The sequence below is a fragment of the Gallus gallus genome, chromosome 1 (genome assembly GCF_016699485.2).
Source record: "Gallus gallus isolate bGalGal1 chromosome 1, bGalGal1.mat.broiler.GRCg7b, whole genome shotgun sequence".
Lineage (NCBI taxonomy): Eukaryota > Metazoa > Chordata > Aves > Galliformes > Phasianidae > Gallus > Gallus gallus.
In genome coordinates, this window is record NC_052532.1 from 89,512,559 (window position 1) to 89,529,946 (window position 17,388).

Sequence of the window (17,388 nt, forward strand, 5' to 3'; positions counted from 1 at the left end):
CTTTTTTGAGACAGCCACCCAAGCTGAATGCTTGACTAAATGCACAGAGTTAAAATAATAATAATGATGATGATTGAAATGGCACACGTGGAATTGACAAATGTACAGAAACTGAATATGATTGAAGTGACATTCTTCTGTATCACAGCTCTTCATTTTGTTCCGGTGGAAGGTTAGCTTTGATTGCGCTTCTTAATGAGTCTCTCTTCACCTATCTTCAGTAAGGATTATGAAAAGAGATGACATCAGTAACTTCCGCAGTATATCTTAAGTTCCTGTTACTGCAATTGAATTATTTCTCAGCTACATTCTGTTCTTCTGAGGTTCTCTGAGAAGATTTCTGAGAGGTCATGAGTCTTTGAAACTAGGTTTCATTTCAGAATGGTCAGAAGTGTGGATATGTAAAGACTGATAGGTACACATTGTCCTAAAAACTCGAAGTCCAGAATTCCCCATTCCTGGCTGCTAGGTAGAGTGTTTTTTTCTGGTGAAATTTAGATAGTTATTCTTCCCCCTGCAGATTCAGAGGGAAGGAATTGTAGGATGTACAGAAACTGTTCCACTTGTCTGCTGTTCATGACAAGAGCCAGCTCTGGAGAATGCTGTTCCTTTCCTACTCTGTCCCATCAAGTTTAACCTTTTCTTCTGAGCTTCAGAAGAGGCCACCTGTTACACCGGTGAGAGTTGCATACTGAATTGCTCATGGTGCTGCCAGTCTCTGTGTACATTTCAGGTAAACTGAGAACCACTACTACAGGTAAGGAAAAGCAAATGGGGGATGTGTCCAAGCAGGCAGGGTGGAAACATTTCCATCTGCTTTGCAGGTCAGAAAGAACAAGTAATAAGATTCAAGACAATTTTACAAACATTGCATCAGGCTTTGCTGAACTGGGACTGTTAGCAGCTGTTAAATCAGTTCTAAGTAACACAGCTCTTACTTTACACTATTCATTGGGATTAACAAGGCTAGTTGCTGCTATCTTAATTCTACTCATTGCTTTCCATATGTGCTTGCTGTAACCAAGAGAAATAGTGGGAAAATCGCTAAAAATTCCTTCATCCTATTATAGAAGCAAAGCTTTCCTCATTATGAAAGGGTCAACAGAAAGTCAACTCGGGTTATATCTGAAAGTGTGTGTTCCCAGTCATTGCAAATCTGTTTCCCTGTTCATAGAAGGACCATCTGTCCCGGAATGCAGTAGCTCATAGTCTCTGTCCCAAGTGCATGGAGCAGCAGAGAAATTTCTAACAGTGCTACAGTAAGCTACCTCTTCTTACCTTGGCCATACATTTGTCACATAGTGGCATTTTGTCAGTACAGAAAGTAGTGCAAAGGAGGTTCATGCGCAGTTCATTCATAAGATGATAATGAGACAAACTCAGGGGTTCTGTGTGCCACTTTCTTGGCACCAGGTGGGGTTGAAAGTGCTTAATCAGCTTGGATCTTGTGTGCTGGATTTACAGCTGTGGAGAGCTGTCTTAATCTTGCTTCATGATGTCAGCACAACAGACCACTGCACTGGTGAAATTCATGTTAGTGGAAGATCATTTCAGATTAGTTATGCTCCAATATGGCATTTGGCTAATGCATTTTGACAGTACCTTCAAAATAAACAGCTATACTTGCCTATTGTAATCACTCACTCTATACATCTAACCTGACATTGAGCACAGGCAGCCAGGAGAGGAGCAAGCGAAAATGTATAAATGCTTTATTGATTTATATGGACACTGTGCTTTATATAGATGCATTTACAGATGCTTTTCTATTTATTTTTATCAGATTCATATTATGCTTTGACTTATTGGATTAATCTGGCTAAGGAACTGAGCTACTTACATAGTAGAAAACACACATATGGGATGCTTATATAACGAGCCTTCATGATCTGCAGAATCATGCATTTGCTGAAAGATGCATTTTAACTAACTTAAGATAGACTAATGCTGTCCCTAGAAGCATCCTGGAGCAGGCTGCACACAAGCTGCACCTGAGCAGCTACTTTGGACTCTTGTTAACAGGTTTATTTCTATCTTACACTGTGGCACCTAGTGCTGCACCCATTGCAGGAGGTGAGGCTGCACAGTACAGAGCAGAACAACCCCTCATCCCACCTGGTGGCAGTGCTGGGCCTGATGCACCCCAAGGCACTGTTGGCCCTTTGGGCTGCCAGGGCATGCTGCTGGATCACGTTTTGCTGCCAGGCAGAACCCCCAGGTCCTGTTGTGCAGGGCTGTACTCCAGCCTCTCATCCCCAGGCATGCCCCTGACTTGACAAAGAAATGTATGAGTGAGATTTGGGGCAGAGCTTGGGTTTGTTGCTCTGTGACATGCAGGGTGGCAGAAGAAATAACAGTGGAGGAAGTAGGGATGCTTTTCTTATACCTTTGCCAAAAGCACTTTGAGAGTAGTAATATTTCGTTTTTCTGAATGGATTTCTTAACATGATTTTTTCAGTTTGCTCGGGAACATATTTTTGTGTCCCATGTCACATGATATTTTGGGAGGTTTATGTGCTGTTTTGTAAGTTTTGGTTGTTCAGAGAGCTTGCTTTCTTCATAACATGTTTTTTGTTGTTGTTGTTATTCTTAAAAAAATAAAAATAAATGCAAAATTTTGGTTATGTGCCTTAGCAAAGAATGAAGAAAATGCTTTTTGCTTTTGAGATTTGCTCTCCATTCTATGGCAGTAATGTTTTAATTTTGCACGTATAAAAAGGGTTGGAATGCTTTATTAATTAATTGCTATCCTTTCACTATTTTTACAACCAGATCAAGATATATTTGCGCTTGAATATATTGGATGTTGTTCATAGGGTTGATTCAACTACTGTTCTATTAATATGTAACAATTTCCTGTGTTTCACATACATCACTGTGATGGTATATCATATCTAATCTAGATAGCAGTGGGCTGCCCTCACCCACAAAGATTTAATTTTGGTTCGATATCCCAGCATATAATTTAGTTCATTATCAAACGTGGCATCAGGTTTTATGGCCTTGTTTGGTCAGAAGTGAAAGAGGTTCTTGTAGATGCAGAACTCTGAGTTTGATAAGGCAAATGTAACCGGACCCATTTTATTTCCTTATTTTCAACACAGAGCATAAAAATTATTTCAGTTGAGCTGCAGACTGCATAGCTCAGTATTCTTGGTCAGCCCCACAGGGTTGTAATGAGAGTAGGTGGGAATTTTTCTAGTAGGAGAAGTTGTTAGCAGGAGAACACTGCAGCCCTTCTTTTCCATTACTTGGTATGAATGGATGCAGAATTTTATACCTCCTGGTGGGTTTGCCCTAATGCTGTTGACTTTTGAGGGGTTTGTATGTCCTTTCAGCTTATTTTATTCTGCTTTTGAATTGTTAAGTCAAGAAGTTGAAAAACTGAAAATATAAGCAATGGTGATCATTGTCATTTCTTATTCTTCCTTTAGTCAGGAAATCGGGTGATGTCTAAACAGCGAAAGCTTTTGTATAAAAAAAAATGCAGAATCGTTAAAAATATTTTAATTCTGTTCTTTAGTCCTTTGCTCCATAGCATGCAGAGGTGCCGACTTGCTAATAGCATTGGTCTTCAGTAGAACTGAAAACTCTACATTGAATGCGTGGTGTTTTATACTAGCACTCAGCAGCACTTGCTGGAGTAAATATACACAGAATGCAACACTGAAAACATAGATCCCTTTCCCTTCTGATAAATTTTCTGCATTGCAAAACGAATGCTGTTGAAGAACACTGCGTTCTTGTTTCCCTTACTCGTTATAAACCTTCCCCAATATAGGAAGAGATTTAGTTCTCTAGCAATAGGCGAGATGACTCGTTTTCTAAATATCTGAATTTCCACTCCTCTTGAATTCACACAGGTACTGAGTGAAGAAAAATGCTGAACTGAAAGGTTTTGTTTTGTTTTGTTTTTTTCCATTTATATTTAACTGTTATGGGTGAGGTTTTTTTTGGTTCAGATAATTGCTTACTCTGCAAAGCTAGTCATTTTATAATGCGTGCATAGAAAATGCATGTTAAGTAATTAAGAGTTCCCCTCTGAAATGACAAAATACCAAGGAAGCCCAGATAAGAGTTAAAGCATACAGTGTGTAAATACTGCACTTGAGCGGTTAGACAGTTTTGCAAAAGCCTTGGGCTGCTGTGAGAAGATTGTCAGTGCAGAGGTGTCCCCAGAGGCTATAACTGGTTAAGTTTCAAGCTTTCCCCTGGAAAGATGAAAATGCAATCAGTGAAAAAGTCACGTGAAGAGAAGAGGTGGTTGTGAAGATGATGAAGCCATAATGATTTGGTCTTCTCATTACAGACTTTTAGTAATTACTGAGACCTTCTTTTGTGCTCACTCTGTGTCCTAGTAAATGTAGAATACTGCTGATAATGTCTGTTTATTTGTGATTACATGCTTAATGGCTTTAATAAAGCCGTATGTATTTTCATTACCAGAGCTTTTAAAATCTCCTCATAGAAATATGTAACAATTTCATCAATGCTGACTGCACTGAGATATTTGAAAGCTAGTAATCGTGCCTTATGTCTACATTAGCAGGTATTATAGCCCAGTGGGAACAGATCTGTAGAGAAACGCAGATGATAGGATATTTATACCTATACCATTACTATATTGTTTTCATTAGATTTTACTCCAGGTTGACTGTAGTCTCATCTAGTAGAATGCGTGTAGCATCACCTAGTTTACCTGTTCATATGCTCTGGAGCTGATAGTGTGAAGCAAATCACAACCAGAAGGAACAACTTAGAACTTGCTTTAAGAGCGCTCTTCAGATCTGAACTTTAATGCTTATAAAATGGTTATGTAGATGTACCCATCAAGTGACATTAGCAGCATAATCATCAAAACAATGACTATTTCTTACATGCTGTTACAAATTACAACTGTGTTCTGACACACTAAATTGCATCCCAAACTTATGTCAGCAAGTAGTAACAGCGACTTAGACCGCAGGAAATTTTTCATAGTTTTCAACTCCTGCTGTTGATGCACCACTTCTCCACTTAAGAGCTTCCCTTTCCCAGCACCATTTCTTCATGAATTCGAGCAGCAATGTGTCAACGGTTGGCAGTGAAACAGTAAGAAATTCAAGTAGCTGTCACTGTATGAAGCATAGACACAGAATTTTAAATTCTGGTCTCTTGTTAATCTGAGTGCTTAAAACTGCCAACTCCTTTTTGTGTGCGTATGTGTGTGTGGTGGAGGAGAACTGTAAACCATCTCCAAGTACTTGCTTCCTGAACATTAAGTCTTGTAAGCATCTGGCCATGTTTTGACTGCAGTGGCTGAGTTCAGATATAGCTTAAAAATGGGGAAACAATGCATTATTTATGGATGCCTGTGCAAATTAGAGATAAACTGAAAGGGCTAATTTTGAGGTGTAAGAAAATGAGATTTCATGGAAAAAAAAAATATGAATATTTAGATTTTCTAGCCACTGTCCATTAATCCAGTCTTTTAATCAATTGATTCATTTTTTTACCAGCAGCTGGAATATTTCCCGGGGTTGAACAGTCAGTTGTCTTTTCTATGTCAGTCTACAGCTTGTCACAGGTACCAGATTGACAACCAAGGTCCTCTATTTTCATCAACAAAACAGGTTTGATGAGGGCATAAGAAGTATAAGCTTCCCCCACACTGCTCAATCGACGTGCCTCAACCCTGACCCGACAGAGTATCTCTAAGGGGAAAGATATTTGTTAAATTTCTTTTCCAATTAATTTGACAGCTCTGCTGAGACTACTAACAGAAGTACTAATTCATGCTAATTGCAGTAGTGGACCTGTGTCATCTGGGAGCACTTCTTAGCATCACAAACCACGAGGCAGCATTTTGATTAGGAGGTGGCACTAAAAGAAAGGATTCAGAGCCTATTCTGTATTAATTTGCTCACCTGTAAGATGGGGACAGTGATGTTCTCCTGAAAGCATTAACAAAGGTGGAATGCTTCAGTAGAATGTTCAGCCTCGATAAAAGCTAATTCATCTTCCTTCCATGCCAGAGACAAAATGCAGACTTCTCATAGTTCTGAACTCACTGTTTTGGAACAACATATGTGCATTGCCACAAACAACTGCGACAGGAATGTCAGAGAAATTAATATTGAGACTAGGCTTTAGCAAAAAATATCATCTATTCCACATATATGACAGTGATATGGAGGGTTGCCATAATTAATCTTTGTTAGTGATAAACTAGCAGTTATACTAGACCTTTTGCTTTAGGTCTTTGAAATAATATCTAGGCTTTAGAGATGTGAGTAAAATAATTCAGGAGAACAAGTGATTATCTGCATTTCTCTTGCACTTTCAGATGGTGTTACCGTTAGGTGCAAGTTAGGCAAAGGTTAGGTTTTAGGGCTAGATGTAATCTGCCTGACGATTCATTTACTCTTTATTTATATCAGCTTCCACATACAGACTTGTTAGCCTGGATTGGGCACAGAGCAATTATACAACCACCTCTATGTAAAGCGATAAAGCTGTTTTTCACTTATTAATTAAATCTAGCCTGGGGAGATTAGAGGCCATCCTTTTGATTTTTCATCCCTGAAAACATTGAAGCATGGGCAGTGCCTTCCCAACAGCATGCTGGCTCCTCTGAGTTGGAAAAGAAACACCTTCACAAGAGCTTGTGCCCTCTGTGGCACTCAGGTCTGTATTCCTGACTGATGTCAGGAAACATCCATTGTTTGGAGCTATTAGGATCCTACCTCTTGTTTACCTTCGAGAAGTCCATAGGGTAATTTGACTTCAAGGAAAAAGTATCTTGACATTCTGTCCTGGCCAAATGGTCATTTAAAACTCTCAGATTTCTTTGTAGTAATGCTCGCAAAACCTTTTTTTCTCTCAGTCTATGTTGATACTGGGTATGTTTTCTGGCACGTCTTTAGGCTTTTTGTTTGTTTGCTCTGTTGTTTCATTTTTTAATACCTCTTAAATTGGGAAGTTATTTTTCATCTCAGTGTGGATTAGATTAGCTTCTGAAGAAACAGAACATGGGATTTCTCTGTTCGTCAAAATGACAGTTTAATATATCTCAGTGTGTCCAGGCTGTGCTTCAGGAAAACATCTTGTTTAGGGAAAGACACTGCTTATAAACACAGGTTTATTAAATTCCCCTTTTAAATACTTGCTTAAGTGACTCCCCAAGTGTGGGTGGAATTAAGGTAGAGCTGTGTTTATTTTCTTTAAATTCCGAATCAAGACTGTGGTTCTCAGTGATTTCCTATTAATGGAAGATTTCTTCCCTCCTCCCCTCAACAAATGCCTGCAAATGAGCTGAAATGCATTATGTGTTTTGGCGCATGATATTTACATACCCAGAAGCTAGGACAACTTTACTGTAGTGCCGCATTTAGGACCGTCTTTGCCGTTGCACTTTTAACAATGCTGCTGGTAGCAATCATGTCCGTAATGCACTTCATAAAAGGAGATGCAGAAGCCTGCAAGGCATAACATGAAACTATTACAGACTGCGGTTGAAAGGTGCAGTGTTATTCCCTCAAGATAAAGCTATCTCTTATGTACATATAATTAATATGTCTGCCAGTAACAGTTATTAAACAAAGAACAGGAATTGTTTCTGCAGAATGACTTGACCTGGGAGTAAAGCCAATTTAAAAAGCATCTGATTAAAATACATTAAGGTCACAGATCACTATAAAATATGAAGTGAGGAGGAAAAAAACAGAAATTTCATGAGTAAGATTGAATAGTACTGAGTGTGGTTTTTTTTTTCTTTTTTTTTTTGTACTGGCAGCAGCTTTCAGGTGTGAAAAATGAGTGCTTATTCCCAGGATGATTTTTCTAGAAGCACTGCAGCATCACATCACAGTAGATCCTTGCTGCACGTGCAGCATGCCGTCCATCCTGCCAGGACAGGGCTGGAGGGGAAGGTAAAGGTGAAGAAGAGAGAGAGTATTTCCTGAGCCATCACATGGTGGCCCTGTCACTGTTGGAGGAAAGGAACTGTGCTGTCTTCGTTAACTGTTGATCTCTTCTAGCTGTGGACAGCTGCTGTTCTTCACATCTGCCAGCAGCTTTGGCTGTGATTATCCCATCTGTAGATGCAAAACTGTACACAGGCTATGCTTCCTTCTGCACTTCTCTTCCCCCCCCCCCCCCCCCCCCCCAAGATAAGTTATCGTAATAAGCAGCTGCATTTTGCAAAGCTAACAATGGAAGCAGTGATGGTTACGTCTATTTAATATTTAAAATGCAACTTCCAATTTTGTCTGTGTTTTCAAAGTAAAAATTATGTTTCATGCACAGAAAATAAAGTATGAGATATTACTGATTTGCTGATAACGCTCAGCAAAAATGGCTGGGTTGCTCCTGCTGCTAGCAGTTTGGTAATTATTTCAGTTATTATACATAGCATACTGAGGACTGCAGTGGAGTTGGTGTCTGTTACGTTTTGGTGAAAGAACTGTAAGCTTTTATTTCCCCAGTGAACAGAACAGTTGGTGATGGGAAGAAGGAGGAAGCCAATGTCTGTGCCTCTTCCTGGGGATCTTCTGGTGTTTTAACCTTCGCTAAAATCTTTCTCAGACATATTTCCCTCCTCCTCTGGGCGCAGATGGTTTGTACCAGCACTACAGCCCAGAAAAAAAAAACATGATGCTTTGTCAGTGCAGTAGCCTATAGCGGACATTTCCACCAGTGGGGAAGCCTTAGGGCTGCTGATGCCTATTCCTCTTCCTCCTCATCCTCCTCCTCAGTAGGTACAGGGACCTATCAAAGTACGCTAGTGCTATTCTGTCCCCTGCCTGTGTTCCTACAGCATGGTGCAGTACTTAGCTCTAAGGATTACTGCCTGAAGTGGTGTCATACTCTTTACTTGGATCTGGTGACAAAAAGCTTGTCTTAAGTTCTATAGAAATAAGAATTGAAAATATGCTCTACTTTATAGAAGCCTGTCTGGGTTGTGTAGGCATGCAAGAAGTTTCCCAGAGGCCAGGGTAAAAAAGGGTGTGCACCTATGTAAAGCCATGGATTAAGTGGCTCTGTGTATACTAATGTCAGCTAGAGCTGCTGAAGACAGTTTCCCTGCTCTGAGGGATTTTGCAGGAAATCCATATTATAATGCAGTGTCTCCTGCAGAACAGGGTGCCGGAGTGAGCAAGGGAGGAGAAAATGAGACATTTTCTGTGCAGTGAATGATGTGCAATAGAAGCTGATGATGGGATGATTCAGGGCAGAATTTTACCTTCATTTCCTACTCTTCATGTATCTGAGCCAAAATTGCAGTACCTCTATACAGTGTTTTTTTTAATATAGCACATGAATGACATGTACGGCTGAATACAGTTTGAGACAAAAGTGTGAAATGAGCAGATGGGAAATATCCTTCATTTAAAATTAATCATGGTTTTTACCTTTTTGTTGTTTACCCAAGGTATAAATACATGCAGGATGGGAAAAAGGTGACCCATCCAAGGAAAATGGTTTGGAGAGTTTCATAAGGTTAATCTATGCTGCTGGTTATGTCACCTGTTTTCACAAGCTGAATGCTGTGCCACATCTGATTTTTGCACTTGCACATGTAAATGGGTTCAATTCTGCTGCTGATAAGAAGATTGAACTCTCATCATGTCCTGACCATGACCATCATATGTGGTGAGAAGACAGTTGTGCATGCTTCCAAAAGGGACTTGATAATGCTGCAAAGTCTTTGCCTTCCCTTATTTGCTAAATTCTGTGGCTCAGTGCCACAGTGATGTTTCATCCTTGGGCTGTCTTCTTGAGCAGCAGAGGAGCACTTGATCTCATGGTAGCTGCAGCTGTATCCTTCTCCAGTGTGCTGCAGTGCCTGAGCCAGGCCCCAAGGTCTGGCACGTCTATTCCTGGCAGGAAGAGCAGAGGGACACCCTCTAGCTGTGGGGCTGGGACTGAGGCGGTGGGACTGCAAGACTGGTTGCATGGTTTCGGGCATTCAGTGGTGTGTATGGCTAGGAGTTGGTGGTAGTGTTGTATATGGCAGACTGCAGAGTCTGGGTGCTGAAATATACTTAACAGTTTAATATTTTAATTTCAAATTAATTCAAATTGAATCATTTAACCCTTAATTAGGACTATGTTTTCCTCTCAAAGTCAAATACATCAGTCACTTGACTGCTGAAAAGACAGTTCCTTTTGTTTTTAGCAATAACTGCTGTAGATGGCCACGTAGAGTTGTTTTTCTCTCACTGAAGTAACTTTCACCACTCTCTAAGACACTCATCAATTTTAGCTTAAGGAAACTCATTTTTACCCAGTAACGAGGACAGCTGCAGTCCTGAGACTCTTACCAGCAGGTAACTTCAATCAAGCCAATGTGGCTTGCATTCATGCTGAAGAGATGGAAGTCAGTCCAAATACAGTTATAAAATAATATTTGTGGTTGGAGTAGTGCAGGAGTTACCATTGCCAGCAAGTGTTGAGCAGTGAGGGACCCTGGGGGCAAATTCCCACTGTCCCCTGCCTAGGGAGGGCAGTAAGACTGGGGCTGCAGGAGAGAAGTCTTCTCCCAGCCCAGTGTCCCCATTTCTGCTTCCCAAGGTGTTTGTTGGCTTTGAATGCTTCATATGAAATACGTGCAAATGCAAGATAGCATTTTAGTTGTTTGGTTTTTTTATACACTAACCTATTAGTAATGTCAGTACTTTCAGCAACTACAGAAACAGGTAATCGCATTCCCATTTTTAATAAAGGGAGAAAGGAAGACTCAGGGAACTACAGGCTGGTGAGCCTCACCTTTGTGCTTGGGAAGATCATGGAGCAGATCCTCCTAGATGCTGTGTTAAGGCACATACGAGACAAAGAGGTGATTCAAGACAGCCAGCATGGCTTCACCAAGAGCAGATCGTGCCTGACCAATCTGGTGGCCTTCTATGATGGAGTGATGGCTTTGGTGGACACGGGAAGGGCGATGGATGTTATCTACCTGGACTTCTGCAAGGCCTTTGACATGGTCCCTCACCACACCCTTCTCTCTAAGTTGACAAGGTGTGGATTTGATGGATGGACTGCTTAATCGATTAGGAATTGGCTGGCTGGATGCAGCCAAAGGGTTATGATCAATGGGTCTATGTCAGGGTAGAGCCGGTGTCCCTCAGGGGTCGGTCTTGGGACTGGTGCTCTTCAGCATCTTCATCAATGACAGATGATGGCATCGAGTGCACCCTCAGCAAGTTTGTGGATGACACCAAGCTCAGCAGTGCAGTCCATACACTGGAAGGAAAGGAAGCCATCCAAAGGGACCTGGACAGGCTGGAGAAGTGAGCCCATGAAAATCTAATGAAGTTCAATAAGGCCAAGTGCAGGGTGCTGCACTTGAGTCGGGGCAATCCCAGGTACTTATACAAACTGGGGGAAGATCTCCTTGAGAGCAGCCTTGCGGAGAAGGACTTGGGGGTTCTGGTAGATGAGAAGCTGAACATGAGCCAGCAGTGTGTGCTTGTAGCTCAGAAGGCCAACTGTGTTCTGGGCTGCATTAAATAAGGGGGGGCCAGCAGGGAGAGGGAGGTGATTGTCCCCTCTACTCGGCTCTTGTGAGGACCCATCTGGAGTACTGTGTCCAGTCCTGGGGATCCCACCACAGGAATAATGTGGAGCTGTTAGAGTAGGTCCAGAGGAGGGCCACTAAGATGATCTGAGGGCTGGAGCACCTCTCTTATGAGGAAAGGTTGAGGGAACTGGGCTTGTTTAGCTTGGAGAAGAGGAGTCTCCAGGGAGATCTTGATGTGGCCTTCCAGTACTTGAAGGGAGCATATAAACAGGAGGGGGAATGGCTGTTTACGGGGGAATGGTCTTAAACTGAGACAGGGGAGGTTTAGGTTAGAAATTAGGAGGAATTTTTTCACACAGAGGATGGTGACACACTGGAGCAGGTTGCCCAAGGAGTTTGTGGATGCCCCATTCCTGGAGGCGTTCAAGGCCAGGCTGGATGTGGCTCTGGGCAGCCTGGTCCAGTGCTTGGCAACCTTGCACATAGCAGGGAGGTTGATCATTGTGGTCCTTTTCTATGATTCTATTATTGTCTTTTGCACAAAAGCGCGTGGAAGTGAGGAGGAAAAAAATCCTTGGCTTCTGATAGGAAATTTTAACGAAATGTGCTTCTCAGAGCTGTTCTCATGCTGAAATTACAGATTTAGTGAACACTTTGTGTGCTAGTGTTTTTATTTTCAACCTGACTGAATCTAAAGCTGTGGTGTTCACTTTAAAATGACACTTTCTTCTGTCAGTTCATGTAATCCATTTTTTATGACATAAGAAAGAATGAAAAACACTTGAAGTCTTCTTTGATATCAGAAATAAGAAATGATTAAGAAACGAATAATAATACTAAATATGTTGAGATGACTTCTTGTTTGCATTTCCATTCCAAGCTTCAATTTCGAGTACAATTGCTTTTTTTTTTTTCTCTCTCTTTTTTTTTTTTCCTCCTTTGGCTGCAGTGTTGAATAATCTTAAATTGCTCTGACAGAGACAGTAAGTGTGAGACAGCCCAAGGGGAAGCTATGAAATTGGGATGTCCTTGCTAGGATGTGCTGGGACAACAGGGATTCAGCAGTGCATCTCCACCATGAAATGCTGTGGTGGCAGTAGAGAAACAGGGATGTCCCTGTCCTGCTGGAAAAGAAGCAGCCTGATCTAGCTCCTGCTTCTTCCTCTCTTCTCCCTCACACAAGCACCACCATTTCTTAAATGGAGTCTACTGTCTTTTATGGAATCATGGAATGGCTTGGGTTGGAAGGAACCTTAAAGATTGAGCTCTAACCCCCTGCCATGGGCAAGACTGCCACCCCACCAGATCAGGCTGCCCAGGTCCCCATCCAACCCAGCCTTGAATGCTTCCAAGGATGGGGCATCCACAAAATGTCTAGGCAGCCTGTGCCAGTGCCTTATTGCCCTCTAAGGCACTACTTAATGAAGAAGTTCGATTCCTTCCTTTAGCGTATTCACCCACAAAATCTATCCACTGCTTATGCAAGCTTGTTTATTTATGTTTAATTCATTGTCTTATTTGAAGCCCATGTTTCTTAATGTCCCAAATAAACAATTTTACTGTAGTTGCATCCCATAAATGAATGTTCAGGTGTTATGAATAAATTATGCTTAATGAGCATAAATTGTCTGGTGGGAAGCCCAATCACGTGGCAAAGGTTCAGCTTTAGGTTGTTAATCTTTTTCCAATCTTCATTTTAAACTAGTATAATAAATTATTAAAATAGGTAAGATTTATACCGTATGTACTCAGAAATGCCTCTTTGTCTTGTATATACTTTCCACGAATATGAAAATGTCCTTCAAGCTAAGTAGATATGGTTAAGTGAAACCATTTGTTTTTTATAACTGGCACTAAATTTCCACGGGAGCTTCAGGTGAAGATGGTGTGTAAACGCATATGTAGCAGCAGTGTGGTGCTTTTTTCTTTATGTGCTTTCTTGGTTACTGGTACTGGAAAGAGTGGATTGCTATCCCTTCTTTTCTTGGGGCCAGGAAAGCCCATTCTGTACCACAAGGCAGTAAAATATTCAGAAGCTCCTCTGTCAGCAGGGGTGATAATAGAGACAAATAGGTGTGACCAGTTTATCGTGGGGCAATAGTTGAGAAAGGATGAGAGCTCAGTTTTAGGACTGCAACAACTGCAGCAATAAACCAAAAAAAAAAGCCAATTCTCTTTTCTGCTGTATTTTCTCCTAGTCGAGGTGTTTAAGAGGAGTTGTTGAATTCTCCTTTATTTTCCTCAAGTTAAACAAACAAAAACTTCCAAAAAGCCTTGCAGCCTGGGATGAGACGGAAACAAAAGCAGCCCCAGCTTCAGAAGGTCAGGCTGTGCTGAATCCTACAGCTTGGCATTAGGCTCTGCAAGCTTTGCTCCAGGAGCATTTTTAGCAATTAGGCTTTCACAAGTTGCCTGGTGGCAACATGCACCAGAGGCTCATCCTGAGGATTACTTCATTAAGGCTTGCAGGAAGCGTTGTGAAGTGGGAGATTACTTTCTCAGCTGTTTTCTTAGCATGGCATGGGAGGCAGCAGCTGCAGCCAAGTAGCCTCTATTTGCAAGGGCTTCGAAGTGCTGGAGGGTGGCTGAGATTAGCGCTTCCTCGTGAAACATTTCTTACATCTCTAGACCTGCTCAGTGCTGTGCCAGGACGTTTTTCTTTGTTAAGATGTTTCAAAACTGAATGTGCAGCTGTGTGAGGTTCTGGTTTCCCTCTGCCTTCCAATGGGTTTCACTCAAGTGTTTGTGCCCAAAGCTAATGAACCAGAAATTTGTGTAGGAAATGATTATAGATGGTATTGTGGGAACTGAACAGCCAGTACTGCAGCTTCCCTCTACTCCATCTCTTATGAAAGTGTTGTAATTATTATTATTTTTTTTTTTTTTACCACAGTCTGCTCATCCAAACTTATATTTCCGTTTGGGCACTGCATGCATGAATGGACAGGACCACATCATCTTGTATCCTGTATTTCATACTACGTTTGTGAATCAGCTCACCTCCATAAGCAAAAATGAAAAATGTGAGCCTGCTTTGTTTCTGGACTGGTGAACCTATTGTTTTGGCTTTGAAGTAGGATTTTAATCAATGACAGGTCCAGGACCACTTTATCTGTGCTTGACTGTCTGGGCTCCAGACACACACACACACACACACACACACACACACACACACACACACACAAAAGGTTGTGTTTTAAATTGTGTAGCTCTTTTATTATTATTATTATTTTGTCATTATATGAGAATGTATTGGGGTCTCCTAAGGATGTTAGTGATGTTAGTGTGTTAGGCAGGTGCTTGCTGTGAAATGAAAGCAATAGGTGAACCTGTTTTCAGATGCAGTCCCTTTTGTTGTATTGTCTGTGTGCTGCTTTAGTACAGCTGTTGTATAGTTATGGTTACACTCTTATTGGTGTGTCAGCCAGAGTGACCATACTGGGTAAATTCCATTCGGAGAAGGGTGCGTGCCTTGGATTGAAACCACAGCTGAGCTGCAGAGTCTGAGTGTTATCTGGTTTTGGTTTTTTTTTTTTTTTCGTTTTTTAGACATTGAGATCATCTTAGCGGAAAGAAGTCAACCATGTTATTTAATTGCATGAGTTTTTCATAAAAAGATATTTACTTGATCATTTCTGTAACTTCAAAGACCATTTTCATCTGATGTGAATGTGGCTTTGAATTGGTCTGTAATGCAACAGGAACCAAAACAGAAAGGATGTGCAAATGTTGGTGAAACGCCACCACCAAGTCTTTATCAGAATCTGTGGGCTCTAGCACCATCCCTAGAGGACTGTGTTAACACAAAAAACACCCTCACATTACATATCCTACAAATTTCTTGTAGTCACTATTAGGGCAGCTCATAGAGTCTGATGCATGAGCCTTCAGTAATGGAGTAGATCTTTCACTGTTCAGGTTATTTTCTTGATTTTGGATGGCTTAGTCACGCTGAACTGAATAGCTTACAATTAGCATCCCCTTGTAAGTAAATTGCAGCAACAGTAAGAAGATAAAGTTAGTTTCTTATGCAATTTAGGGACCATGTTTTGGTAAATAAACCAGAAGCAAAGAAAAATAAGTGAAGTTCTTGTAATACAGTGTAGAAGATATTTTTTCTTGCAATATACTGTTCTGCTATTTAAGAAAAACTGAATACAAATTGAAGCTGATTCATGCAGGACTTCATTCTGCTAAGAAGTTAATTTCTGTCAGCTTTCTCATGAGAAAACTATGGGTTTTAAAATTTAAACACCCCAAAACATGATCTATTTATGAAAGATTCCAGGACAATTAAAAGATCGCCTGTTAAAATGGAGGAGCTATCCATGAAATTTAAAATTCCACTCTTTTCATTTTGCAGCTTGTCGACCTGGGTTCTATAAAGCTTCTGCTGGCAATGTGAAGTGTGCCAAATGCCCACCTCACAGCTCTACCTATGAAGATGCATCTCTGAACTGCAGGTGTGAAAAGAATTACTTTCGCTCTGAGAAAGACCCTCCATCCATGGCTTGCACCAGTGAGTAGCATCATTGTGCTTGGGGCTGTCGTTTTTGCTCTCCCATCTGTATCTGAGCAGCTTGCTTGCTTTCTCCCATTTTCCATTGCAGTCAGCCATCCATTGCCTGCCAGGTTTTCATACATGTTAGACAGGGTACCAGAATTTGTTGGGCTGGATTTGTGTCATTTTCTTTTCATTTTTCCCAAGTTCTCTGTTAGAGTTGAGAAGGAGAGCTAAGACTTTTAAACTCATACCAATATTTTCATCAAAATCCAAGAGCAATTATCAGTAGCTGTCCTACAGAACAACTCTAGAAGGGTGACACTCCATCCTGAACTATGCCCTCAGAATACTAACTGTTTAGAGCAAAACACGGTTTCTGATGCTCTAGTTCTGTAGTCTAGTGAAATATTGCAGGAGTCTCTACAGGAAGTAACTAGAACAGTTTGGTTATTTGGTTTTTTTGCTTTTATATGTTTGTGCCCTTGTTACTCTCATTTTAGAGCAATACAGAAACACCTTTCCTTTCCTTTGTAGGACCACCATCTGCTCCAAGAAACGTTATTTCTAACATCAATGAGACATCTGTTATTCTGGACTGGAGCTGGCCTCTTGATACAGGAGGTCGAAAAGATGTCACTTTCAACATCATTTGCAAAAAATGTGGAGGAAGCAGCAAGATATGTGAGCCTTGCAGTGACAACGTACGGTTCTTACCCCGTCAGACTGGCCTCACCAACACCACGGTGACAGTAGTGGACCTTTTGGCACATACCAATTACACTTTTGAGATTGATGCAGTCAACGGGGTATCTGACTTGAGTACACTTTCGAGACAATTTGCTGCTGTCAGCATCACGACTAATCAGGCTGGTGAGTCTCTTCCTGATTACCCTTTCTTTGTTCAGAACTACTGAGATGTATGTACCTTTGTTTCTACTCCCTCTTTTACAGGAGTTAGTCAGAATGCTCATATGCTAGGGTAACTGACTGACTTGAAGGTGCTAGTGAAAGTAAAAAGAGAAACAAACTTGGCATGTGCTGCTGTCAAAGGACCTGGCAGCGTAGCTGTTATGATTAACTCCCAGTCCCCAGTTAATAGTCCCTAATAGCAGACTCATATGATTCTGTAGCCAGAATGTGTTTTATTAATAAAACCAGATTTTAATAAAACACTCATTTTAATAATCTCCAACATAAATTACTGTAGTAATCTTAGTGATTAATTTTGATCAAATAGAAGTGAAAAAAAAAAAAAGGCTTTGGTATTAGACACATCAAAAGCTAACATTAAATTAGAGAGGCTTAAAACATTGTTTTTTAATTATTATTATTATTATTTTTATCCTTTGCAAGTTGTCTCACCAATTCTGAACCATTGCCA

The 17,388-nt window shown here is 40.9% G+C and overlaps 1 protein-coding gene across 4 annotated transcripts in view; it reads left to right on the forward strand.

Moving 5' to 3' along the window:
* EPHA3 (EPH receptor A3) overlaps positions 1 to 17,388 on the forward strand; it is a 221,216-nt gene that overhangs the window by 129,603 nt on the left and 74,225 nt on the right. For all 4 annotated transcript variants that reach the window (NM_205430.3, XM_015295857.4, XM_040669158.2 and 1 more), the window contains 2 exons: positions 15,867 to 16,022; positions 16,542 to 16,877. In NM_205430.3, coding sequence (NP_990761.2) covers positions 15,867 to 16,022; positions 16,542 to 16,877 — 492 coding nt within the window. The remainder of the gene's footprint in view (positions 1 to 15,866; positions 16,023 to 16,541; positions 16,878 to 17,388) is intronic.